The sequence below is a fragment of the Girardinichthys multiradiatus genome, chromosome 17, assembly GCF_021462225.1.
Source record: "Girardinichthys multiradiatus isolate DD_20200921_A chromosome 17, DD_fGirMul_XY1, whole genome shotgun sequence".
NCBI lineage: Eukaryota > Metazoa > Chordata > Actinopteri > Cyprinodontiformes > Goodeidae > Girardinichthys > Girardinichthys multiradiatus.
The window spans coordinates 18,634,585-18,659,795 of record NC_061809.1 but is presented as its reverse complement, the minus strand read 5'-3'; the positions used below and the strand labels follow the sequence as shown (position 1 = coordinate 18,659,795).

Here is a 25,211-nt window from a genome sequence, read left to right as displayed (position 1 = left end):
GAAAAAGCAAAAACAGAAATCTGTAATGGGAGGCAAACACTTTTTCACATCGCTGTAGATTTGTCAGAGGAGCTGCTGTATCATACATTGGTCTGTTTATCGTTTTAATTGATTTAGACAAAACCTGCATTAATACCTCACAATATACAGTTAAATTAGGGGTCACTTTAGTTGTAGTGGACACTTGACAAAATTAAATTGCAGGAATATTTTACTTGGTGTTGAAGACTTGCATACATTAGTCACTTGATTTTACCAATGACATATTTTATTTGAAGAAGCGCTTTTGTTCCATACCAGCTAATTGCTCTTACCTAAATCTGTTTAGTTCAACATTTTGAGTAAGAACATTGTATAAAAGGCTGTATTGTATTTTAATTAGATTTCCACGTAGGAAAAGCTTTCTATGCTTGGTCCAACTGAGTTTCAGATGTGTCTTCTCTTTCACTGCTAATGCTATTTGCCCAACTGGACATATTGCATCATAGTTCTACTAAACTGATTTGGGTACACATGTTAACAATCTACGCCACAGAGATGGACTATCAGAAATAATTTGAATCCAATTGACAGGGAATTTTAGTCTGCTGTTGATTTAGCATATTTGTATTCTTTAATTTAGCTCTTTTTGACAAGCATTAGTCACTTGGTAGTTCACTCTGCACACTACAGTGTGCACTTGTGAGGGCAGGATTATTGCCTTTGTTTTGTAACACCCTTGTGTGTTTGAGTTTATTTATATTCTGTTTTAGGCAGGGTTGTGTGAACTACATATGAAAAGTATTTGTCTCACTGCCAGTGCAAGTTTGGATTTAAAAGGAGTTCTGACTCTGGTTAACAGGAGTAAACGTCAGTAGCAGTTAAGTCTCGTGGGGTTATTGGTGAAACACTGAATCCGATTTCACCCCCTCTCTCTTATTCATAGCTGTATCCCTAAATTTCTGTTGACTAAAAGATTTTTCAGAGCTATCCTGACAAAGGAGTAGGAGTTGCACTTGTACACACGTTATATATAAATATATTCCCACTAACATGTTTTTAACGGCACAAAAATCACTGTAATGATGTAGTTTGACGTGTTTAGAAACAGTTGAGAGCTGATACTTCCCTTCAATGTGTAAAAAGGCAAAGAACAATTTTTTGCTCTCACTATGACATTAAATCTGACAAAAAAAGTTTCTTTTCTAGGTCAGTTTGGAGTGTCATTTTTTTTTTTTTTTTCCCCAATGCCAGAATAACTAGTAAAAAAAATATTACTAGAATTTGTTTATAACTCTTGAAATTCTGAAGTGGTCATTTTCTTAGTATTGGGTGGCAGGCCGCCTTTCTCGCACACACCTTTTCAGCTCTGCCCCCGATTCTTTTTTCATGAGATTGAGATCAACATTTTGTGACTGCCACTCCAAACATTGGTTCTGCTGTCCTTAAGTCACTTTGTAGCTAAGGTGTAAGTGAGCTTAGGGTCATTTTACATTTCTGCCAGCTCATTACGTTACAGTTAGGATGGTCTTCTCAGGCTTACAATTTTCCATCTTTTTACTCTAAATGTAAAAAATGATCATTATTATCCAGACATTTCAAATTTATTTTTATCAGATCATAGGACATGTATATCTAAAGTACCTCTGCCGTTTTTTTTTATTTAAAATATGTTGCAATAACAAAAACAGTGTAATATGTAGTTTGATGTATTTGAATGCATTGGATTAAGTAATATTGTCACTCCTTAGAAGGAATAAAAATTATGACGTGCTATTTGAATTGATAACCGTTTACAGGTCTCATACGGGGCTATTAAGTCACTTCTGTTTACATCTAAGGAATGAGTGAAAGATTTATCAGCTGTTGAAAGGATTGTCCCATTTTCCAGTGAAATATTTAATCAGTAACTGAATTAAAAACCAAAGATATGGATAGGGATGGGACTAAGAGTAGGAAAACTGCTTAACAGTGAGCACAATTTGGAGCAGAGTAAACTCCGTCCAAAAAAAAAAAATAATTTCGGGGAGAAAGACGAGCAGGAAAAAATGAACCTTCCCTGACAGTACTATTCTTGTATTCAGGTTAGCAGCTTCTGGCGAAACATTAGGCCTGTGTTTAGCAAATGTTACATTCAACAACAGAAATCCTGTTGGCAGTATAAAGCTTTTCTTTGCACCATCTCTCTGTCAAAAAAAACGTCATTTTAATTGTGGTTGAATAGAAAAATCTGGAAACAAGGACAGCTTTATGACTTACTTTGCATGATGCCTCAGCACTCCTGGGGTTTTTGTCTCATGGCCTCGAGTTTCTCTTCCTTTTAGGCCGAGGTTAAATGTTTGTTCACTGTAAAAGTGCAGAAACTGCAATTTTTGTTCTTACATTGTAAATCAGCAGCTAACAGTTCAAGTCAAGGAGTGCATGCATACAGGCGCCTGTACTCTTAAATAGGTGTACTAACTGACATTTTATACCACTTACAATAACACGTTTCATTTGATCAGTTATTACATTTGTGCTGGTTTTAAAACCACTCCCAAGGTTTTCCAGAACTTTTTAAAAGCCGATGGCTTGTGATTCTTGCTTACTAAAGGTTTTGAGGTGCTTGACAGTTTGGGGCCTCCTTTGTCGTGTTTGTCTCTTTCACTGTGCTGTAGAACTTTTGAATAGATAACAAGTCGGCATAGACGGGCAGGCCAGTTTGGTATTCAGTCCAGTGTGGCTCCGGCATTGTCTTCATAACACAACAGCAGCTGTTGCTCCGGTACCTGTATGTAACATCCAGCTTTAAATGTGTGCTCCCACATGTACCGGTTACCAAGAATATGTGCATAAATTAGTAACCATCTCACACCTCGACCTTTAAAATAAGCCATACGATCTATTATATTTTTAACCTAAAGTGTGAAGTGTAATTTCCAAAAAAAAAAAAAAAAACATTTTCCTATATTTTATCCTCTTTTAAAAGTATTGTATTTTCGATTTCTTCAAATAATCTTCTCATTAAAACTTTGGAAGCGCTAGGAGACACAAGTTAGCCTATAAACTGCTCTTATTGGGAGTTATGGAAACATATTTAAGTTACCAAGAAGCATGATCACTATGTGTTAAACATGTGAGAAGGATTTTGAAATTCTTTTAGATTAAAGAGAATTATTTCAATGCAGCTTATCTGAGATTTACTAGAGACAGTGGCATTCACTATTATTGTCTGCATCAGCTTTTGACGAGGCTTCATTATTTCAAACACTTTTCATAGTTAACTAGTTAACAAACTGAAATATGAGTGACAGGACGTATCCTACTTAAAAACACATATTCTCCACAAACATCTTAATGGGGTCAGTAAGAATGTTACTAAGGTGTTGGGGCAGAAGTATAAAATTGGTTTGTTTATATTCAGCAACCGAACATTGCTGGTCATTTAAACCTAAATATGGTTAAAACATGCCTGTGATTAACTAGCTTTCTATCGCTTGGCTTCACAGACAAATATAGCTGGGTATGATCTGCAAAACAGTGGAAATTATTACTTGGTCTCATGACAATATTGCCTGAGGGAGGCATGCAGGAAAAGTATCGGTGCTACCACAGAAACCTTCAAAACTCCATAAGCACTTTAAGTATTTTGTAAGAGACTCTTTAACATGAAAAAGCTTAATTCTATTGGTATTATATTACCTCTATGTGTGTAATAGGTGTGACCGACGAATACAGTTTTGCAGCTCATTGTGTGGCTGTATGCATGTTTGACTGTTTATGAAAGAAGCTCTTGAAATGATTTAAATTTGTCCTTGTTCTTTGTGCATTATCCAGGTTCAGTGGACTGCTCGGTAGCACATTTAAAAAAAAATAACTCCCACCCTTTGTGTACTCGGTTTAGAAATTTCATCCCAAGGTCTAGAATTATGCCATTAGTTCATGCTGATTAAAAGGATTTAATTAAGATGTAGTAATTTGTATACATTTGATAGGTAAATGTGAGAGTAATACCTTTGCTTTTATCATGTACCATTATTTAGTTGCAGTGTGGTAGTTGTTTTTATTACATTTTAATTATGTTCTTAAAGGGACCACTCAGTTTTATATTAGTTTTACAGTGGTACAGGTTTGTTTCAGAGCAATAGTGGTATTTTGCTGCAGAAGAAAACTTTCTACATAACATAGAGTAACCTGAATTTGGATCCTATTACATAAGCCAACCCATTGCAGTTCCACCATCTCTAATTAATATTCCAGTCTCTTCAAAACAAAGTTATTACCATAGTACCAAATGAGTTGTTGACATGTTGTAGATTACCAGTCATCCGCACCATGGCAATCCTATGTGCCTGAGAAGACGGTAATTGCCTCTCTGTATTTTCCTGAAAGCTTTTCACCTTCCCTTTAGTTTTTAATTATAGGTTCTGAAAGGGCTTTAATGACAAACAAATTCAAAAAACTGTCCTCTTTATCCTTTGGGGATATCGGTGAAATTCAGATTTTCCGCAAACACAACATCCTGGCAAATTTTTAACCAATCGTCACCCAAAGGTAGAAACTGGTACACCCGAAGAAGGAAACAGATTAACACAAGACGAGCCCCATTCAGGTGCAAAAGGATTTCCAGTGGGGATAAAATGAGCAGTTGCTTATCAGAAACCATGGTACATGATACAGAAACTAACCTCAGGTCAAAGCTGAGCTGGGGGCACAGCTTTTTAGATGCATAACATGTATATTTTGAACAGAGAAAATGGATGATTCAAGAGGAGTGGAGGAAGTCATCTCTACATAATTAGAGAAACCAAGATTAAAATAGGTAGCCTCGGGAGAAGGCTACAATGTGGTTTCATAACCATTTACACACTAAGAGATCTGAAAGATACAGCCACAGTCGGTAAGTGACAACGACCCAAGCGACCTTTCGAACAGGAGGGTGGATAAATGATCCATGTCACTCAAATAACAGACTACAGTACATTAGCTTGGAAATCTGAATTCATAATCACAACTGAAGAAGCTTTTTAGATGCAAAAAATGTTGAAAGTCTCACCGTCCGGGGTGGCATGGTTTAGGGGTCAACACAAGAACAAAGTGATTTGCAACCTTAATGAGTATTTGATCTTTTTAAAGTCCAATCATTGGGCAAGTAGGGCCGCTTTCTGACACCCATGATACCAGAGGAGATTTGAAATGAACAGGTTCTCTCAGTGTGATTTATAAATCTGGACCTTATTTCATAATTTCAAGTTCAACATACTAAAAACTGTAGACTGCTTTAACCTGGACTGAATTATTACGGATTAGACTGCGTAAAATAGAATCTAATCAGTTTGATTTATGAATCACTTAGGGTCCTATTCATGCAAGAGTTAGGGTACTTCTGATGGGTTCTTGGACAGATAACACAAGATTAAGAAAATAAGCCAAGACCTTCCCCAAAAGAGATATGCCATGTTCTATTTAAGTTTGAATTGCACCCTTTATTTCAAATGAACTATTCAGTTTTTGAAGACTGTGGATCGTGTGGACTGTGTAAAGGCATTTTTTCCTAGTTGTTAAAAGCAGTCTGTAAATGTATCACTATGCTCCTGCATCTAAAATTCAATTTGTCAGTGTCATTATTCATTGTCTTATAGTTTGCTCTTCTTTTTCAGATCTGCAACAAGGTGATCTCCAGCTTTGTGGGCTTTCCTCAGTCACCATGAACGATTAGGAACTCAGCTCTCCAAGGGATATAATGGCCTGTTTTGTAATATCCCTAAACTACCACCTGAAATGTGACTCCAGCTCCCTGTGAAGGGCCTGTCAGCTGTTTATGGGAACTGTCGGTGATTTGGCACTCTTGAGGATTTAAGTATTTATTTTTTTAAGGACAACTCTTCTCTGTTTTGGCCCCACTGTTGGGTCAAAGCAGCAGCACTGTGCAAAAGACTGGGTGGCAGCAGGAAGCCAGGCAATGGCAAACAACTCGTACAGTGGCGTGAAGAACTCCCTGGTGGAGGCCAACCACGATGGGGAGTTTGGCTGCACACTCAAAGAACTGCGCTCCTTAATGGAGCTGAGAGGTGCTGAGGCGATAGGCAAAATTGGTGAATCTTACGGAGATACTCAAGCACTCTGCAGCCGTTTAAAAACATCACCTACAGATGGTACAGTATTTCTTTTTCTGTATTTGAAAAACAACAGTACTAGTAGTGAGAGCTGTTTTAGGTGGTGATGATGTGGTGCAAAAGTATTTTGAAGACATGTTATTGCTACATTAGGCATACATTGTCTTCACTTCTTTGGAAATGTTCATATGCCTGACAGGTGGCCAGGCAAGCAGACCTGGGCCTATCCGGGTCTATTTTAGGGCCCATGCTAATGTGCCTCACACCCTGCTTCTCTCTCCTTTCACCTCTCAGTCTGTGTGTGCATGCTTCTATGTGTAGGCTTCAGACAGACCAGCTGTTTCCCTGGGCACAGCACCAGTCTTCAGGCAGGTCACACTCTCACGTGCGACAGACAAAACAGTGCGGCTTTCTACGCGTTATCTTTTTGTTCTAGTTATTATTTATTACGCCCTGAAATGGTTTTTTACCTTCTCTAAAAATATTCACCTGGCAGAAGAATCCCACTGGGCTGTGTTTGTCACCGTTTCCCCCCCTCCTACCTCTGAATTTGTCTCTCTGTAGACAGTCTGCTTAATCGTCAGTATGACCTTGACTGAACTCTTATGGGAGGGGATTTTCAGTTTGATCCCAGATTAAAACGGCACCACATATTCACTGCAACGGCAACAGTCTGCTGTACGCAGTGCCTCAAAGCGAGGAAAAATCTTCTTGGCCTTCATCAAAAAGACAGTAATGTGATAAATACCGAGCTTTACTGCAGCGGAAAACATTTCTCATTGCTGCCACAGTCATTAGCTTACTTTGCAAATCTTGACCTTTCATTTATTGATGGTGAAAGTGGTGTGCCCTGTTTACGTTTCGCCGTTTTTAGCAGCATAGAAGTCTCTGAGCTGTGTAGAGAAAAAATAAGTGAGGAAGGCATTTATTGGTTCAGAGTGTGCGTTGTCTAAACGTGCATGTAGCTGTGTCATGTTGCTGTAGGATTACTAACATAAGTGACATTGCTTGTTCTGTAAATGCATTTGTTCTCATCTGGTCACCTCCCAGAGTGTGCAAGTATATGTTAATAAATTAGAATGTCATTTCAACAATTGGGGAAAAAAGAAAACTCATAGGGAGTGGTGGATTTCAAGCCTTTATTTTTGTAAAATTTAATAGCTTACAGCTAATGAAAACCAGTAATTTCGTTTCTAAGAAAAGTAAATATGACCAATGAAAGAGGGGAGACTGCCATACATACATTTCTTTCTGTTGAAAAGAGCATTCAATTGCTGTACAGGATATGCCCTTAATACTTAATCGGGGCTCCTGTTCCGTGAAATTACTACATCGGTGCAACATGACATGAAGGCGATCAGTCTGTGGCACTGCTCAGGTGTTAAGGAAGCCCAGGTTGTTTTAACAGCAGCCTTCAACTCGTCTGTATTGTTGGCTGTGGTGTCTCGTCTTCCTCTCGACAATACTCCACAGATCATCTATGCGGTTTAGGTCAGGTGAGGGCCGAGTAGGTATTGGTACTTCTGGCATTATGGGCAGGTGCCACATCCTGCTGGAAAATAAAGTAATCTCCACAAAGCTTGTAAGCAAGGTGCAGCATGAAATGTTGACTTTGGGTCACGAGTAACTTGGTTTGCGTGCCTCTCCACTTTTCCTTCAGATTCTGGAACCTGGATTTTCAAATGAAATTCAAAATTTACTTTTATCTGATAAGATAACTTTGGACCACTGCGCTACAGTTCACTCAGATTTTTTCTTACACAAGGTAAGATGTTCTGATGTTGTCTTTGGTTCAGGAGTTACTTAACACAAGGAATGCAACAGTTGTAGCCCCTGTCCTGTACATGCCAGTGTGCCCTGGCTCCATTGAAGCACTGACTCCAGTCCCAGGCCACGCCTTGTGATCTCTCCCCAAATTGTTGAATGGAATTTGCATATCAATATCTGCGGTGATCCCTGCTGCTTGTGCACCTTTTTTTCTGCCACATTTTTTCCTTTCACTCAACTTTGCGTTTATGTGCTTGGATACAGAACTGTGACCACCCAACTTCTTTGTCATTGACTTTCAACTCTCAGCCTTAACCTGCAGGGGTTTCCCCCAAGGGAATTCTCCCAGAAAAGTTGGACCCGACCAGAGCACCATCCTTGGCAAACTGTCCAATTCAGACTCTGCTGTTCAACGTATTTTTCAGATCAGATGGACTCTGGAGGATTATATTGAGTCTATTTTGTGCGCACTTGTGGACTGAACCGATCCTTGTTTTGAAAGTCTGTTAAGAGTTTAGAGTAGAGTTGCATTATTCGAGTAATCGATTATTCTGACAATCCAGTAATTGGCACATTCTTTTAATTTTTCATTGAACTTGTTACGCTTATTATATGAGGATTAGAAATACATGAAAGAGAAAATGTGAGTGAACAAGTGATTAAATCCATTTATCTCTTAAAAAGCAATAAAACAGCTTATCTTGAGTGGTACGCATGAGCATTTGTAGCAAAGGATGCATCGGCAGGTAAAACAAAGTTCTAACATCAAGATGTCAAAAGCTCAGCCCTTTCTGGTTGAATTAACATCAGTGGAGTGCCAGCTGCACCTGTGGTGAAAATGGTCACAAAAAAAGTGCATAAAGTGTCACTTCCATATTGCATTCTAGTTTTGTAAAGATATTTCTTTACAAAAAGCATAATGTTACCCAGATAAAATGGAACCCTTGTACTGTACTTGAGTGAAAAATTGCAGTTTTTTTAGAGCAAAAAACAGAGAAGAAATAAAAAAAATAATTACACATCTATTAAAAAGGTAAACGACAAATTTAAATTCATACAGAAACACTGCCTTTTATATATCAAACCTCACGTTTATTTCCCTCAACCATGTGTGTGTCTCACACACCTGAGTGGTGTCGTTCTACAGTCATCTGTTGTTTTAAGGAAATGTCCCATCAGTTAAATCCATCTTCCTGGTGTGCTTTCAAAGCGCCTGTTGATAACGTTGCGGGGTGGTCAGCTGCTGCAGAAGATGTTTCCTGTTCAGGTGTTGCAGCACCGAGGACGTGCCATTATGGAATGCTAATTCAGTTTTCCAGAACCCGCAGTGTTCTGTGAAGTTTAAAGTGAGCCCACAATTTTGACAATTCCAGTCATTTTCTCTGCGCTTTTTTTTGCCCCTCGATAGCTGATAACCACACTGGGCATCCACTTCTCAGCAGAGTAGGCTATCATTAGTGAAAGTGAGAGCGTTTGGCAACACAAATGTCTGGAACATATAGGTGCTGTATCGTTACACCGAATAACGATGCCTCGAGGAATTTTAGTAATCGAGTTGCTTAAATCATTCAAGGAATCATTTCAGCCCCAGTTTAGAGCACCAATAGTAGGTTGTACTTTTGGGATTGACTGTTTCATTATTCACCGTGTCAATATTCAAATGTGTTTCTTTAAATAATTATACTTTGACTGCTTCAGCTATTATCTAAATCCAGGCCAGACTTAGAACTATATTTTAAATTGTTCGTTTGATTAGTTCCAAATCGTGTTTGCTCTCATAGCAGGTGTTGTTCCAGTTGGTATGCAGCTGCAGTGTTTCGACACGTTTCAGTCAATTCATCACTGGCGTGGGAAATTGAGGAATCATGTAGGATTATAAGGGCTTGACAATTGAAAAGGGATTTCTAATTAGTTGGTCAGTCATTTCTCAAAGCTCTTAGGCCAATCCTTTGCTAATCCTTCACATTTCCAAGCTCTTTTTTTGATCCAGTGTATGATTGAGCTGCTGCGGCTGTGTTGATCGTCGAACTGAAATTTTATTTTGAAGACTGGGGCCTTAAGTGGGACTGAATGAAGTTCTTTTCCCCGAAAATCGCTGTATGTCAAAGAGGTCCTATTCACCTAAGATCAGTTTAACTTTAATTGCACCTAAATTGGTAATTAGCATACTGGTGCTCCAAGGAAATTATTCTCGATAGACATTGGCTGATATGAGATCCTAGGTGTATGATTACCTAAAGCCTAAAATACCACGGTAACACTGCATTTCCACAAAACATCTGATTGCTTTTATTCAGAACATAACAGAAAGTTATTCCTACCTCTGCTACCATAATGTAACTTGATGCAGTTATAATAAATTTCATTGAGTGTAAATGTTATTTTGATTTGGGCGAAATACAGAATAAACAAGTGATTAATTTTATAGCAATATGGTGCCTTTTTTGCTGTTCAACACTTTGCACAGTATTACAAGTGTAGCATTGCTGATAGCTGCCAGTCAATAACTGCTCAAGACATGTTGGTTATAACTGTCATTCAGTTGTTTTAATAGCATTACATTTATAAGGACCGTGTGAATGCTGCTTTATGTTTCCATGCCATGACCCTTCATGTTTTTCACTACATGTCAAGCAGCTAAATTTGTCTTTCATGAAGTGCAGTAGCATTCTTTCAGCCAGTTGATCGGCAGTGTGTGGCAATGGGTGGTGGAGAAAACTGTTACTCTGGTACAAATGGCTAAAGAAAGCTTCAGTCACTCTGGTGCTTTATTTGGCATATTATTACAAGGACTTTAACCCTTGGATTTAAAATGCATTTTACAACTTTGTTCACCTTGATCCCAGTAACCCAGTGTTTAATTCTTACTGCCTTGTAAATTGTCAATAAGAACTGCCCACGTGTTTCTCCAACAATAAATGAACCATTTGACTAATACATCTATTAATCCTGTCCAGAACTGAAATGTTCTCACATTAAAGCAGAGGGGAGAATATTTTAAATGTAGATAGTCACTTTTTTGTTACATTCTACATACATACAAGATGTTGTCCCTGTTGATGTGAGCGTTGCAGCATTGGGTAAAAACGTTGAGCCTCTGAGTACATGTTGTCCTGTTTGCTGGCCTGACAAAACTTCCTACATCACTTCCTCTAGGTGCTCAAAGTTCTTGTTGTAGCAGTCAAGCTTGGCCTCTATACCCCATTGTTACATGAATGGGTCTATAATTACCAATACAATTTTTAAAGGGGAACTAAAATCAGTTTTTGTGTTGATTTTAACATGTGGAACTTGTAAGTTGTTTCCTTTAGCATTGGTGGAAGCTGTCAGTCTAAACATAATCTACTCTGTGACCCGAGTTACATGAAACATGTTTCATACTTCAAATGTTTATCTTAAAATAGATCTATAATCAAACTTTTATTACCAATTGGTTACACTTACATTTCCCTCTATCTCTCCTTCGTATTAATTGTCATTTCTTTGCTAACTTATTGTGGTCAAACTGGTCTTGGTTGATAAAAGTGGGTTCCTTGTATCTGTTGCTCCAGATACCCCCCCACCCCACCCATTCAGTGTGAAGGTCTGTTAAATGGCAGTTTATTCAGCTGTAGTTCAGGTTGACGAACCTTGTCATGAAGTCTGAATTCAAAAAATGATATGGCTTGGACCTTTTGGACTATGATAGGAACGCATATATCCAGAACCTACATCTCATCATTGTGCCAAATTAAATAAACAGTCTGGAAAATGTTTAAATGAATGTCATGGGAAAAAATAAGTACACCCTTGCTGTGTCTATGGGATTTAAGAGGGAATGTTGCAGCCAATTTAATACATTGGGTTGTGTAAATCTTTTTTTTTTTTTTTCTTACTGCTATTAAGGGATACAGGTTTGTAATTCACCCAATGACAGAGGAGGACATCAGCAATGAGCTTGTTGAAGCAATGTTCCTGTTATAAATTTGAGGAGTATTACACCATTCCCAAACCATTTGAAGTCACTCAATCCACAGTGACAAAGAACATCCATAAGTGGAAAACAATTTAGACAGTTTCCAGTTCTCCCAGGAATAAAAGTCCGAGTTAAGTCACCTCAAGTTCAGAACATGTCATGCTCAGGCAGGCTGCAAAAAACTCAAGCTAAATGTTAGCTTCCGCAGACCTCACCTGGCATGTTAAACAACGTTCACGACCATGCATTGTGAAAGAAAAAAAAAGCAATTTAGCAAGTAGGGCTTGTTTGGAAGACGCCTGGAGGAAGTCTCTTCGGTCTAGAAAGAATATGGCAGAAGAACTAAAAGACAAAGAACATCGGTAGCATATGATAAATCAAAAAACGTGCCTCTGTCAATCTTAATTACAGCAATGCTATGTGGCGACTTCTGGCCACCAACTGCTCCTGTATGGCACAGCCTTTTGGGACATTTCTATTTTCAGGTGTCTCCACGTCTGAAAAAACTACCAACAGCTGAAGTTTAGTGATCTGTTGCCTCAGCAAACCTTAGCACCATTTGTCCTTTTTCAGGTCCAAAAGTATGCATTTATACTAACTCCTGTGCAGAGTTTAGTTTTTGGGGTTTATATAGAAACTGTGTGCATATGCTACTTTACAGTCATATTTAAAAAAAAAAAAAAAGTAATCCCTCCCTTAATTGTTTTTTTCTTGTACAAATGTTGGGGTTTTGAGATATACATGATTATTCACAAACATGTTCTTTATTAGGCTTTATTTGTTCTGTTTAGTAAATGACATGTTGGTATCTGTTGGGTTTGGGCCACATCTCTTTTCTTCTTCTGACTCCTTTGAATCTTTCTAAAGAAAATGCCAGGTTACATGGTTTTTTGCATTCTGTTTCAAGAGACTTCTGAAAGGTTTCTGTCATTTCTGTGATTATCAGAAACTCAGAAATCCATTTGGCTCATCTTTCTCTTCTAGTGCGTTATCCACCACGTCTGCCATCAAAGTTACCTTTTATCATAGATGTCTGCCTTAACTTCTTCCTCCTGGGTTTCAGTTCAGGCAGTGTCCTCCTTTTATACCATGCTGCAAATACTAGAGCTGAAGATTCAACCCAGTTTGTGAATAGAGTACACAGAAGAAAACATTAAACATTAGATTTCATCTGCATTGAGCAGAGGCTGTCCAAGTATCCAGTGAACGCCACTTCTTCTTGTTTGTCCTTTTATTGTTGAAAGGCTGTTTCTCGATGTTTTGTTTCGTGTTCTAGCTTGCGCTGCTTCGATCTTCCCTCTTGTTTTCTGTGAAAGCTGCTGTTAAATTTGCTTTTAAATGCATAGACAAAGTTGCTTAGACAAGATTTGGATCTTGTCATTTAAAGAAATTGTCAGAAAAACAGTTTAAAGTCTCACACTAAGTAAATAAACAGATTATTTCACGATGGTGAATAGAGCATGCTGTAGCACATTATGGAGGACAGAGTTTTTTATTTAACGTGTAGAGCTCTAACTGCTCTACTAAACACAAGGTATTGCTATTGGAAACTAATGCTGCTAAACATCAGGATGCCAGTCGATACATTAATACAATGTGTTCTTCCCATGATTATTTGCAGCAGTTTATTGGATGGTGCAAATCAAAGCAATACTGTTTGCTTTGCATACATTACTAGCACATAAGAGCACAAACCTGGGGTCAAGAGTGTGTTGTTTAGAGGTTGAATTCAAATCATACAAGTACCAGATAATGGCAGAGAATTTTATCTTACAACCCAATAATTGACAGAGGTTGTACATTTTTACAGGTCCTTTTGGTAATACTGGTTTTTTTTTGCCTTGCCTTGCCCTGCGATGGACTGGCGACCTGTCCAGGGTGTATCCTGCCTCTCGCCCATAGATTGCTGGAGATAGGCACCAGCTCTCCCGTGACCCACTATGGAATAAGCGGTAGAAAATGACTGACTGACTGGTTTTTTTTTTTGTATAGAGCTACACGTTTTGGATGTTTTTGGTCCTCCAAAAGACCATAATCATGCATGTGATAATTGATCTTGATTGTGATCGTTTGTCCTGTGTGTCTCCGTGTTGCCCTGTGATGGATTGGTGACCTGTCCAGGTAAGACTGAGTACAGGAAATGGATGGATGGATAAATTAGTCCCTTTAGATAGAATTGTTCTGGTGGAACAATTCCTCCTATCTTCCCACTCTTGACTTAAAATTACCTTCCTGTGTTGGGTTAGCTGACAGACCATATCTGATTCTAACTGGTTGATGATCAGCTGTTTAATGTGAGAACTAAAATAAGGGTTGCTTTGTAGACATTTTTTTTTGTGTGTGTCTTCAGTAAACAGAGCACCTTGCTCATCCTGTCACTTGTATTTATTACTCGAATACAAAGGGAAAATGGGGTGTAAAATTAAACTGGGTATTAGCTGTCAGCGTGTTTTCATTAGAGGCAAACAGAATTAAAGAAGATGGTGAGAGACAGCCAGGGAGCTGCAACACACAGCTAAGCTGGATAAAACTTGGCTGCTTTGTTCTTTTCTTTTTTTCTGCTTGGTGAGTCATCGCTCCTCTAACCTCCATTAAAAAGGTGTTAGTAATTGCTTAGAATTTCAAATGAAACATGTAACCAATAATGCCGGAATTAATTGTAGCTTTAAAGACGTGATTGAAGTGAGCAGATTAATAAGTAGGATTTAAAAAAGAGGCAGAGGCATGCTAATGTAGTGACATTAGCATGCCTCTGCCTCAGGCCTGAAAGTGCAGCGCAACCTTCTGTTGCCTTCACACGTTGCTGGCGTAGCTTGCGGAGAATAAAAACCGAACACTTGTGTACCTAATCTCATCCAGGTCGCTGGTTGCTGCTGGATGTCAGAAAAGAGATTGTGGAAGTAGCTTGTTTGTCACACTGCAGACTTGAATGTGGGATGTATTTCCTAGCCTGTCAGATTAAAGCCCTTGCATTACATTTACTGATATGAAGCTAAGAGGATGTAGGTTCATAATGTCCTCAAGACAACACAGAAGTTTTGTGATGTTGGGCTTATCCAGTAACTGGATGTGTACATGGGCTTATTGCAGGTGTTTTCTTCCAGGAATGCTTCAGGCTGTAGGAGTGGCAACCTGTGCTGCTGGGTGGATTTATTCCAAATCTCCGAAGAATGAGAAGCTTGGTTAAATGCAGCCACTGGAATACATGCTTGTTTGGATTGTTTCTTTAGATTTAGCGCATTGGATGGGCCAAAATAAAAATAACTCATTTGTCAGGTACTTATGAGAATATGTAATTAAATTAGTTACTTTTGTGGTGTTCTTATTATCTTTTAAAGGTGAAGCAGTATGTTTTATAAACATTTGTTTTTATGTATTTACACTTTTTGGCAAGACTGGTGCTTACTGGGGTAAAAATCAGATTTTTAAGTGCGAATAAATGTATCAGAGAGCAAATAGGAACAGAGTTATAAGTAGGTCAATTGGAAAAGCATTTATTTGAGCAAATTTGGCTCATAATAAAAGAAGGAACATTTGAAAATGGAAAATGCATGTTTTCACATCCTGACCTAGTGTGAGATGCAAAACAAACAAAACATTACTACATGTTGAACACGCCCTCATAGGGTCGCCACGCCAGTTGGTTTTTGATTTTGTCTGCCTTATTTCTGATTATATTCCAGCGCCCTTACTGGAGGGTGATGCATGTTTGGGAAAAACACACTAAATGTGGTGGATGTCAAGTCACAACGCCATTAATGACTGATAAGTTTAATAACTTGTATCCAAAGCTTTGTAACTCATGTTCTGTTTGTGAGCTCTCTCATTGTTTGACATGTTTGTTTTCTCAGGGCCAGCCAGCAGTTAGGGAAAGGGGGAGAAAGATGCTACAAGAGTTAAAGGCCTTAATATTTTGAGGATTGGTCCCTTGGAAAGAGGATTTACATAGAACCAGAAGCAAGTATTGTCAGGTAGATGAAGCGTCATTTTCCAGAAGGATGTGTGTGTGAGAATAGTAGAGTGAAAATTTAAGTCACTAAGATTACCCCATGGCACAAACCTGATCATTAAATGTATAAAATAGTTTTTTGTTGGGGTGGGGATTTTAGAACAGCATTAGATGTAAAGCAGCTCATGTAAAGTCCTATCAGTAATTGCATCTAAGCACTACATTGTAATACTGCAACATTGATACTGCAATGGCGATTGTGATTTAATATGTTCTGCAACTTAAGTCCTAACGGTCTTTTGATGTTCTTATTAAAATTGTATATTAAACTTATGTATACATGAGGAATGGGCATTTCAAGCTACAATATTATCTATCAGTCTCTTGCTGTTATGTGATTTTTATTTCATTTTTTTAACTGGAGCTATTTGCTATCATTGCAGTTGGTCTGCTTGTTAAACAGTTTAATGCATTACTGCCCCCTTGTGGTTATCACGACACACTGCAGACGGTTTTACAATTTGCCTGAACGTTTCAAATAATTTCACAGCAACAACAAAGGTGATACAAGATTTTGTGGCACAAAGTATTGCAATATTAAAAACGTCTTATTACTTGCCAAAAGGAAGTGAAATTGTTTTTATGGCAGCATTTTGAGTACCCGGCTAAAAAACAACTGTGATAGAATAACAGAAGAGGTTTCAATTTATTTTTAAACACTGTTGCAAGTAATACTGTGACTGGCTAGCCTTTAGCTGCTAATAACACTCGTGCCAACCTTAGGTTTGTAGGTTACTTGTGAAGGTTGCTGTGAATCTCAACTTCCATTCATCCTAAATTTGTTTGAATTGAATTTGATTGGATATCTTAAATATTAACCTGCTGCAGGTAAAAATGAGTTGTTTTTTTTTTGGCCACATTTGTCAGCTGTTTATCTGTAAAACCTAACTGTCTACTATGAACGTATTCAGCCAGCTGATAAGAGGTCAGTCTTGTGCCTGGTGTAGCAACATATTTGCATGCAACACAATACAGACTCTTTAAAGTTTTAATCTGCTCCATCTTTATGCAGGATTCCTCTTGGTTTACATAAGAACCCTGAGCTGCTTTTCGAGTTCCGGCATTCAATAATGTATTTTTGACAAGCACCACAACCTCAGCCCACCCACATCTGCCTGTCAGTTGCAGTTTTAGTCACTTCTCATGATCCTGATTTTACTCCACCTCCTCTCTTCCACGCTCACACACACTAGACCTCCATCTAGTCTGAACAGTCAGTTGCCCACGCACAGCCAGAATGAATAGGACTAAAAAACTGTCATGCATCATCAAATCTGTGGAGTCTCTTCTGACTATGTAATTGTACTTTGAGTGTGGAGGCATTTGAATGGGTTTCTGCAGAACGCTCCCTACGCACATGGCTGGATGGTTCTTTAGCCAAGCAGACAATGTGTCAGAAGGACCACAGTGGTCATGGGCACCAGACTCTAAATCTGATTCAGCTTTGAGTCAGTTGGTCATTTCGTTGAAAAAGCAGTTTGTGTGGATAGACCTGACCTCAGCTCTCATATTGTCTGGAATGCCTGAAAGAAGTGACAATGTATGACATGTCCACTGAATGTGTGTCACTGTTGAAAGGCATTGTCTCCTCTCAAATGTTGCTTCAATGCTCTGAATACACGACTCTCGCTTTAGTAACTCACCAGCTGCCAACTAACTGCTGTAAAATGAATCTGTCTTCAGATTATCCATGCTTGCATGTTAGTGTACTGTTGTTGTTTTTTTACCTCTAGAATCTCAAGCAAAATATTTACTTGATCAAATATATGTTTTTTTTTTTCCTTTTTTGTCTTTCTCTTGCAGGTCTTAGTGGACAGCCAGCGGACATTGAGAAGCGAAAAACTGTGTTTGGAAAAAACTTAATCCCACCCAAAAAACCCAAAACCTTCTTACAATTAGTGTGGGAGGCACTACAGGATGTCACATTAATTATTCTTGAAGTGGCGGCCGTAATTTCCCTAGCCCTTTCTTTTTATAGACCACCAGAAGGCGAAAGAGAGTGTAAGTAAAATATACAGAGCAGTGAAATTTGCCCCTTTCAGATTTATTTTTGCTTTTTTGCCAAATTTAAATATTTCTGATCATCCGGGTTATTGTATTGTCACACACAATTATGCAGTCTTTGAAAGATGACTTATTCTTTAAGGGATAAAACAGCCTAAAACAACCTGGCCCGATGCGAAAAAGCACTCGCCCCTTAAAACTATTAAATAGTTGTGCCTCCAGTGATGATTGTGACTGTCATTACACATTTGATATAATTGCCAACAGATTGTTTTTTTTATTAAACATGATCTATGGCAAGGCCACAGCATTTCTGTTTGATTTAAGTCTGAACTTGGTATTAGTCAAAACATTTTTCTTTTTTTTTCTTTTGAAGCCATTCAAACGTGGACGTGCTGTTGTCCTTGAAAGCATTGTGCCTCTCTGGCATAGAAATAGATTTATGGTTCTATCAATTATTGTTTGACTGTCCTGTTTTTGTCTTGTCAGGCCACAAAATATTTTTGCGAAGGAATCATCAAGATGTTTTTCTTTTTAGTTTTTTTTTAGCAAATGCAAGGTGGGCCTTCATTTTCATTTTGGGCAGCAGTAAGTTTTCTCTTTGGAACTTTCTCATGGACGCCATTTTTGCCCTGAGCTAACACTGAGCTAAATAAGGCCTGCATTGTGCTTTAAATCTAGTTCTGGTTTCTGCTTTTTTGCATAGGTCCAAGTTGGTTTGGACTTTTTTTCCCTTAAATAAATGAAATCATCATTTGAAATGTACATTTTTTTTTGCTGCTTAGGTTATCTGTCTTGCATAACAAATGGTTTGATCATGAAATATGCAATAGTGTCAAAAAAGCAAAGTTAGTAACTGGGGACGTTTTTTCAGTTTTCTAAAAGATTTAACCACTGTGTCGCTCTGCAGATTGTGGAAAAGCTGCTGGTGGCGTTGAGGACGAAAATGAGTCAGAGGCAGGCTGGATAGAAGGTGCCGCCATTCTTCTGTCAGTCATCTGTGTTGTGTTGGTGACAGCGTTCAATGACTGGAGCAAAGACAAGCAGTTTAGGGGCCTCCAGAGTCGCATTGAGCAAGAGCAGAAATTTACCGTTGTCCGAGGAGGACAAGTTATCCAAATTCCCGTGGCTGAGATCGTGGTAGGCGATGTTGCACAAGTAAAATATGGTAAGGATACCTGGTACATCATTTTTTTTATTCAAAGTAAATATCAGGAATGTTCAAATGAAAAAATGATCGCTGGTGTGTTCCAGGTGACCTCTTACCTGCTGATGGGGTCCTTATACAAGGCAATGATCTTAAAATCGATGAGAGCTCGCTCACAGGAGAGTCGGACCATGTGAAGAAAACACAAGAAAAAGATCCAATGCTGTTATCAGGTAATGCTAAGTTTAACATGACTATTTTTCTTGAACTCACATTTTGTCACATTATAAAAACAACTTTCAGTACATTTCAGTAAAGTTTGGAAATGCAGTTTCCAATAAAAGGGGACTGAATACATATGCATGCGATACTTTTCTGACTTTTATTTGAAAAAAATCGGAAAATCATCTATTTTTTTCTTGTATTTTAATTGTCCACAACTTGTGCTGGTCTACTTGTTAAAATCCATATGATGCGCGTTGTGATTTGTGAGTAAATTAGAAAAAGAAATGCGAAAAGGTTCTAGGGATATGAGTACATTAGTATTTTTAAAAGCATTAGGATTTTAAAAGGCAATTTGTAAAGCAAATTAAACTTTTGTTTAATAATAAAAATAATAAGCTTAAAAATGATAAGTTATTTAGGCAAAGTATTAATCTGAATATCACTAGACAGACAAACTGTGAATCATCTGCTTTATTTTTACACCACAGATATCGCTTGCTAAGTATTGTATCAAGATACCGTACATTTTTACCATGCTTCAGTTGTTTTGCATGCACACAGTGGTTAGGTGTGGAACATGACCCCAATCACATTGTTTATTTATAGAGGATTAACGGTTTCTTTAAAACACTTTTTACTATGACTGTACTATAAGAAAGGTTACAATCCTTGCTATAGTAAACCCTTCTAAAATGACGTATCTAAAATGGCAAATAATAGGCTAATTTATTAATGAAAACTGTTTTTTGGTTTTTATTATAACCCACTTGAACAATTGCAGCTGAGATTGTCTGAAAAAATATTAGTGTCAGAGACTTTTTATGCTAGGAAGTGTATGTCTCAGTGATAAAACCCCTGTCATTTAAAAAAGAAAGTGAATTGGTGTTCATTTTCTGCTGGTGAGTGTATTTGGTGCAAGCTGTCAGTGACCGATGTCACAAATGTAAAAGTTCAACATCTTTTTGCGCAGTTTTCATTGCAGGAAGATAATTAAATCTGTTTGCCGAGTTTAGTTTTCTGTCGAAACACCATTTGACACGTTTGCATTAAGTGTGTATAACGCTTTTCACAAATGCTTTTTAAGTTCTAACCTTGTTTCTTAAAAGTAGGTAAAGACGGGTAAATTACATCTGAACCACACTGTATTTCCTTTTTTTTTTTTATACAATACATTATAAAAATCTCTTAAGAGGAATGTAGAGCTGCTGCAGTGTTGCAGCCTTTTAGTTCTCTGTTGAAATCATCACAAATAGAATCGATTAAAATTAGCTATGGTTAAAGGTTTGGAGGGTGTATGCATTAGCTGCAGTTTCATTCTGCATCGTTATGTGTATTTATTGGTCCCATTTTAAAGCCTGCATTTATTATTTATTTACATTTGCAGCTTAATGTATCGCATTAAAGCCTGGCTAAAGCACTGTCCAAACAAAAGTCTTTAGTTTAACATTTGCACTTAAATTAACGAAGGGAAAAGCGAAATCAAAAGATAAGGCAATAAAAACTGGATTTCGACCTGAGTAAAATCAGCCAGAGGCAAAATAAAAACAGCTACTAATGGTGTACCGTTTCAACCTTTTAATGCTTTTACTGATATATTTGTCTTCTGTTAAAAGGCACCCATGTAATGGAAGGCTCAGGGAAGATGGTGGTCACGGCTGTGGGTGTCAACTCTCAAACAGGAATTATCTTCACTTTGCTTGGGGTTGGCGAAGATGAGGACGAAGATGAAGAGGAGAAGAAGAAAGAAAAGGAGGAGAAGAAAAAACAGCGAAAAAGTTTGTGGCCTTCTTGACTTCTTTAGCTTTCTGTTTTATAGATGTTTTACCTATAAATCCAGCATACAAACACAGGTTTACAGAACCTTACATCTGTCATCTACCAATTTCTGATCTGTTTTTTTGTAAAGTGAGAGCTGTCACTGTACATTTTGCTAATCGTTTAAAACCAAAAGTTTAAACTGGCTTTAGTGTCTTATACTAGTGCTTAATATGGGAAATCTGGATGCCATCTCTCCGTGTATATTGCAGAGAATGAAGATTCTTACTTTAGATCTGGGATTTCTAAAGTGCTGCCAGCATGTTCCATGACTGAAATTGAAATCTCAAATGGGTTACAACAGCAATTTTGCTGTTCTTGGTTTGGCCTTTCTGTGATCTGCTAAAGGTCGCGCTCTCCCCTTGTATCGTGCATAAACGGCCATATCTCTCTATATTGTAGAAAATATAGATTCCTTTTAAATTGCTTCATACATCTTCTTCACCTCTGCCTATTTCAAAACCATCACCAATAATGAAATTAGGTCACTTTGAGTGTTGTACGCAGTAACAACGTCAACACTGAAGAGTGTTGTCAGCCTTGAACTGGCTGCACTTAGTATGGTGTGTTAATTTTGGAGATGCCTACTAACCAAAGAAGCTGAATATTGTCTGATCCCTGTGCTTCTCTATCTAAAAACCTCCATTCTGTTGATTGGGCAGCAACAATATGCATTTGAGTCAAGTGTGAATCATCAATAATGTTAGATACATGTCATCACTTTAAAGTCAGAGTTACTGAACTCATAATGAATCCAAATCCAAGGATTCCTTTCCCCCTCACAACATGACAATTAAGCTCAATTAATTTAACTGTGCAGGAAGTTGACAGTCACCAGTATGCCTCAGACAAGTACTGCACTTCCACCTCTACTGTGAAGGGCTTTCAGGATACAATAAAACGTTAGAAACCTGATTCAGACGTTATATGCATCTGTGGTATATTTAAAAACTCTGATTTTAAACAACAAATAAATTGAACAAAGTGTTATTAAGGTGTGCATTTAGAACGCTGCCCACAGTATTTTGTCTTTAACCATCTGTGTGTTGTTGTTTTTTTTCTGATAGACAAGAAACAGGATGGATCAGTGGAAAATAGAAAAAAAGGTACGTTCCACATCCACAAACGATGAACCATAGCTCAGGGTAAACTTAGTACGGGCTGTTCTCAGCTATCCCGTGTACTGTCTGGCCCTCCCTTCTCTCGTCCTTCCCTGGCACATTGTGCTTTGAGCAGCAGGTGCTATTGAATCCAGTTATAGCGATTAGTGATGAAGAGATTAAAGCCATGCAACAATTTTGAGACCAGAACATCTGCTTTCCCACCCATGTCGCTCTCCGATTGTCCCCCAGGTCCCTCTGATTTGATTTGTGTTTTTGTCCAAAACGAAATTCTTCGTAGCCAAACTGTAAGAGCTTCACTGGTGCAGTTGTAGATTTAAAGCAATGATATCTAGGCTGTTCACTGCTAATTCAGATGGCTACGCAGCCTTCTAGCCCCGCTGGGACTTTATGATCAATGTGGTTTCAGTCTGTGACCACAACCCTGGCACAGGTCCCCGGTGCACAGATTCCCTCTGCCTGCCAGGAATCAACAGTAATCCTTTAGACTGAGATTACAGCGACCGTGTAAGTGCAAAGGAAGCCACAGTGCACAGCAGCTGCAGCACTACTGTGTTTCTAATGCATACAGTCATACACAGTGCCAGGTTACAGTCTATACGGCTTTGTACAGCATGGTTTAAAAAAAAAAGTAGTGGTTATAAATGGGCATTTCTATTCAAATGGAGGGGTTTTATTTTTATCAGTTTATTTGTATGCATAGACATTAGCATTCCTCCAGTCATTTTGTTTCGCTGTGGTCAGACATCTTATATTGATTACAAAATGTTTTTCATTATTTCTGCTTTTCCTTTTTTCCAAGATAAATTAATGCTATTTCTCCTCTATCTTAATTGCAGCAGTTTTCTTTCTATCTCTCTGTTATATGCTGTAGGTTTTTACAAACATAATTACCAAGATCAGTATTGCACAGCCAGGGGGAGTATTTCCTCTCTGAAAGCCAAGCCGGGTCACAACCCGTCACCTGGTGATTTGTCGAGCTTAGCTACTTGTAAAGAGTGGGGCCCGAAGAACTCGGTTGGATATGGAGTAGAAGAGTTATGGCTGCAACTCGCAGGAGACTCTGCGCTCCCATCCTCATAACTCTGGGGGTGTTTAAAAACATAGCTGTTTAGCTTGTTTTGCAGGTGGTTGCAACATCTTCCAGTACGGTCTGAGCCTACCGGTGGGAGTGTGTGTTCACCTCCGCATGCACACACGCACCCGTAGGCAATTTAAAGCAATCGTTTGACATAACAATCATGTTTTTGGACTGTGGGAAGAAGCCGGAGACCCGGAGAGATCCCAGACAGGGATTCGAACCCAGGACATTTTTGCTGCAAGGCAACAGTGTTACCTACTTTACCACTGTTCAGCCCAAATATAAATATGATACGTTCTGAGATTCATGATTAAAAGACAAGCAACCAAGCATATATACAATGTCAGTAACTTGACATATTTGTATTGTATTTAATCAGTTTCTTTATAAGATTATAAGGGAAGCATTTGGATAACATAAGTCTTTACACTGTCCAAAACAAGTTCTGCTGCTTACTGTGTTTATGAAGGCACAGATCAATCCATTCCTGATCTAGTTTGATGTGTTTGCTTTGTGCCCTTGGCTGCAGCTAAAGCGCAGGATGGTGCTGCTATGGAAATGCAGCCTCTCAACAGCGATGAAGGAACTGATGCAGAGGAAAAGAAAAAAGCCAACCTGCCAAAGAAAGAAAAGTCTGTTCTCCAAGGCAAACTAACCAAACTAGCAGTGCAGATTGGAAAAGCAGGTGAGTCGGGTGAAAAAAACCTTTTGTTTGAGACATGGACTGGGCTGTAAACAATGCTCATTGTATGTGTCGGTGCTCTTACAGTTGCACATAAAGGTATCGCAGCCCCTCTTCAAAATTTATTGACATAATTAGATTTTTTTAAGGTGTGTCGAATACACTGTTACACAAGCACAGCCTAAATAATAATAGTATTCAAACCTCACAATTGCAGACAGATGGTCACAGGCACTGCTGGTGCAAGCAATCAAGCACTTCATTAGTAGCATTGGGTATGCTGTTGCTAAAACACTTTTAATACAGTCACGTTCAATAAATTTGAATATTATTGAAACATTATATAGATAAATTACACACTGTTTTCAAGCCTTTCCTTGTTAATTATGATGATTTTCCACTTGAAGCTAATGAAAACAAAACATTTAGTTTCTTAGAATATTAAATCAGACAAATAACCACATTTTTAGAACAGTAATGTGGGCCTAGTCAAAGTACGTTTAATGCTTCCTTAAAGGTTATCTTCAAAAGGTACTTTTATTCTGACAACAAGCCAATTCGAAATGCATTGAAGAGGTCTTGGAATATATTATAGTTGCCATAAGAGTCACCTGACTTGAGCTGTATTGAAAATCTCTTGTTCTAAACACACAAACCCAGAAGTTTTGGTGAACTGGAGGCCTTCTGATCCTTCAGAAACACTACTAGGTACTAAAGATGCTTATTATGAAGGGGTTGGAAAATCTGGGGACTGCAGTAGTCAATAAACTGGGCATTTAGTGATTAATTTGGGAAAAAAAACGCTGTTGTAATATTTTCTTTGATTAGTTCATTCTAGCAGCTGCTAGATAGTAAATGTCTCCAATAAACCTAATTTTCAGTGGGGGATGAATAATTTTAAGTACGATTGTGTGATTTATCTTTGATTTTTTCCTCTCCTTCTCCCCAGGGCTGCTTATGTCAGCTATCACCGTCATTATCCTGGTGGTGCTGTTTGCAGCAGACACATTCTGGGTCCAGAACCTGCCTTGGATCAGGGAATGCACCCCCATTTACATTCAGTTCTTTGTGAAATTCTTCATCATTGGTGTGACCGTTCTGGTGGTGGCTGTTCCCGAAGGCCTGCCGCTTGCCGTAACCATCTCCTTGGCGTACTCCGTGAAGGTAAAGTCTGCCAGTTGAGCGCCAGTTGAGCAGTGCCAGTAATGACCAGCTCACACATATGCTTATTAAAACAACCAGGCCAGACTGTTGAGTCGTGGCTGATGCCTTTAAGCCATGCTGTGATCCCCTTTGTTTTCCAACAAGGGTTTAAAATGTTAGCTCCCACC

General features: G+C 38.4%; 1 protein-coding gene across 5 annotated transcripts in view; it reads left to right on the top strand.

Moving 5' to 3' along the window:
* atp2b1a (ATPase plasma membrane Ca2+ transporting 1a) overlaps positions 1–25,211 on the top strand; it is a 56,288-nt gene that overhangs the window by 18,320 nt on the left and 12,757 nt on the right. For all 5 annotated transcript variants that reach the window (XM_047389365.1, XM_047389361.1, XM_047389362.1 and 2 more), the window contains 8 exons: positions 5,619–6,113; positions 17,609–17,806; positions 18,720–18,977; positions 19,064–19,189; positions 20,795–20,956; positions 22,064–22,102; positions 23,728–23,883; positions 24,830–25,044. In XM_047389365.1, the coding sequence (XP_047245321.1) occupies positions 5,921–6,113; positions 17,609–17,806; positions 18,720–18,977; positions 19,064–19,189; positions 20,795–20,956; positions 22,064–22,102; positions 23,728–23,883; positions 24,830–25,044 (1,347 nt within the window). In that variant the 5' untranslated portion in view covers positions 5,619–5,920. The remainder of the gene's footprint in view (positions 1–5,618; positions 6,114–17,608; positions 17,807–18,719; positions 18,978–19,063; positions 19,190–20,794; positions 20,957–22,063; positions 22,103–23,727; positions 23,884–24,829; positions 25,045–25,211) is intronic.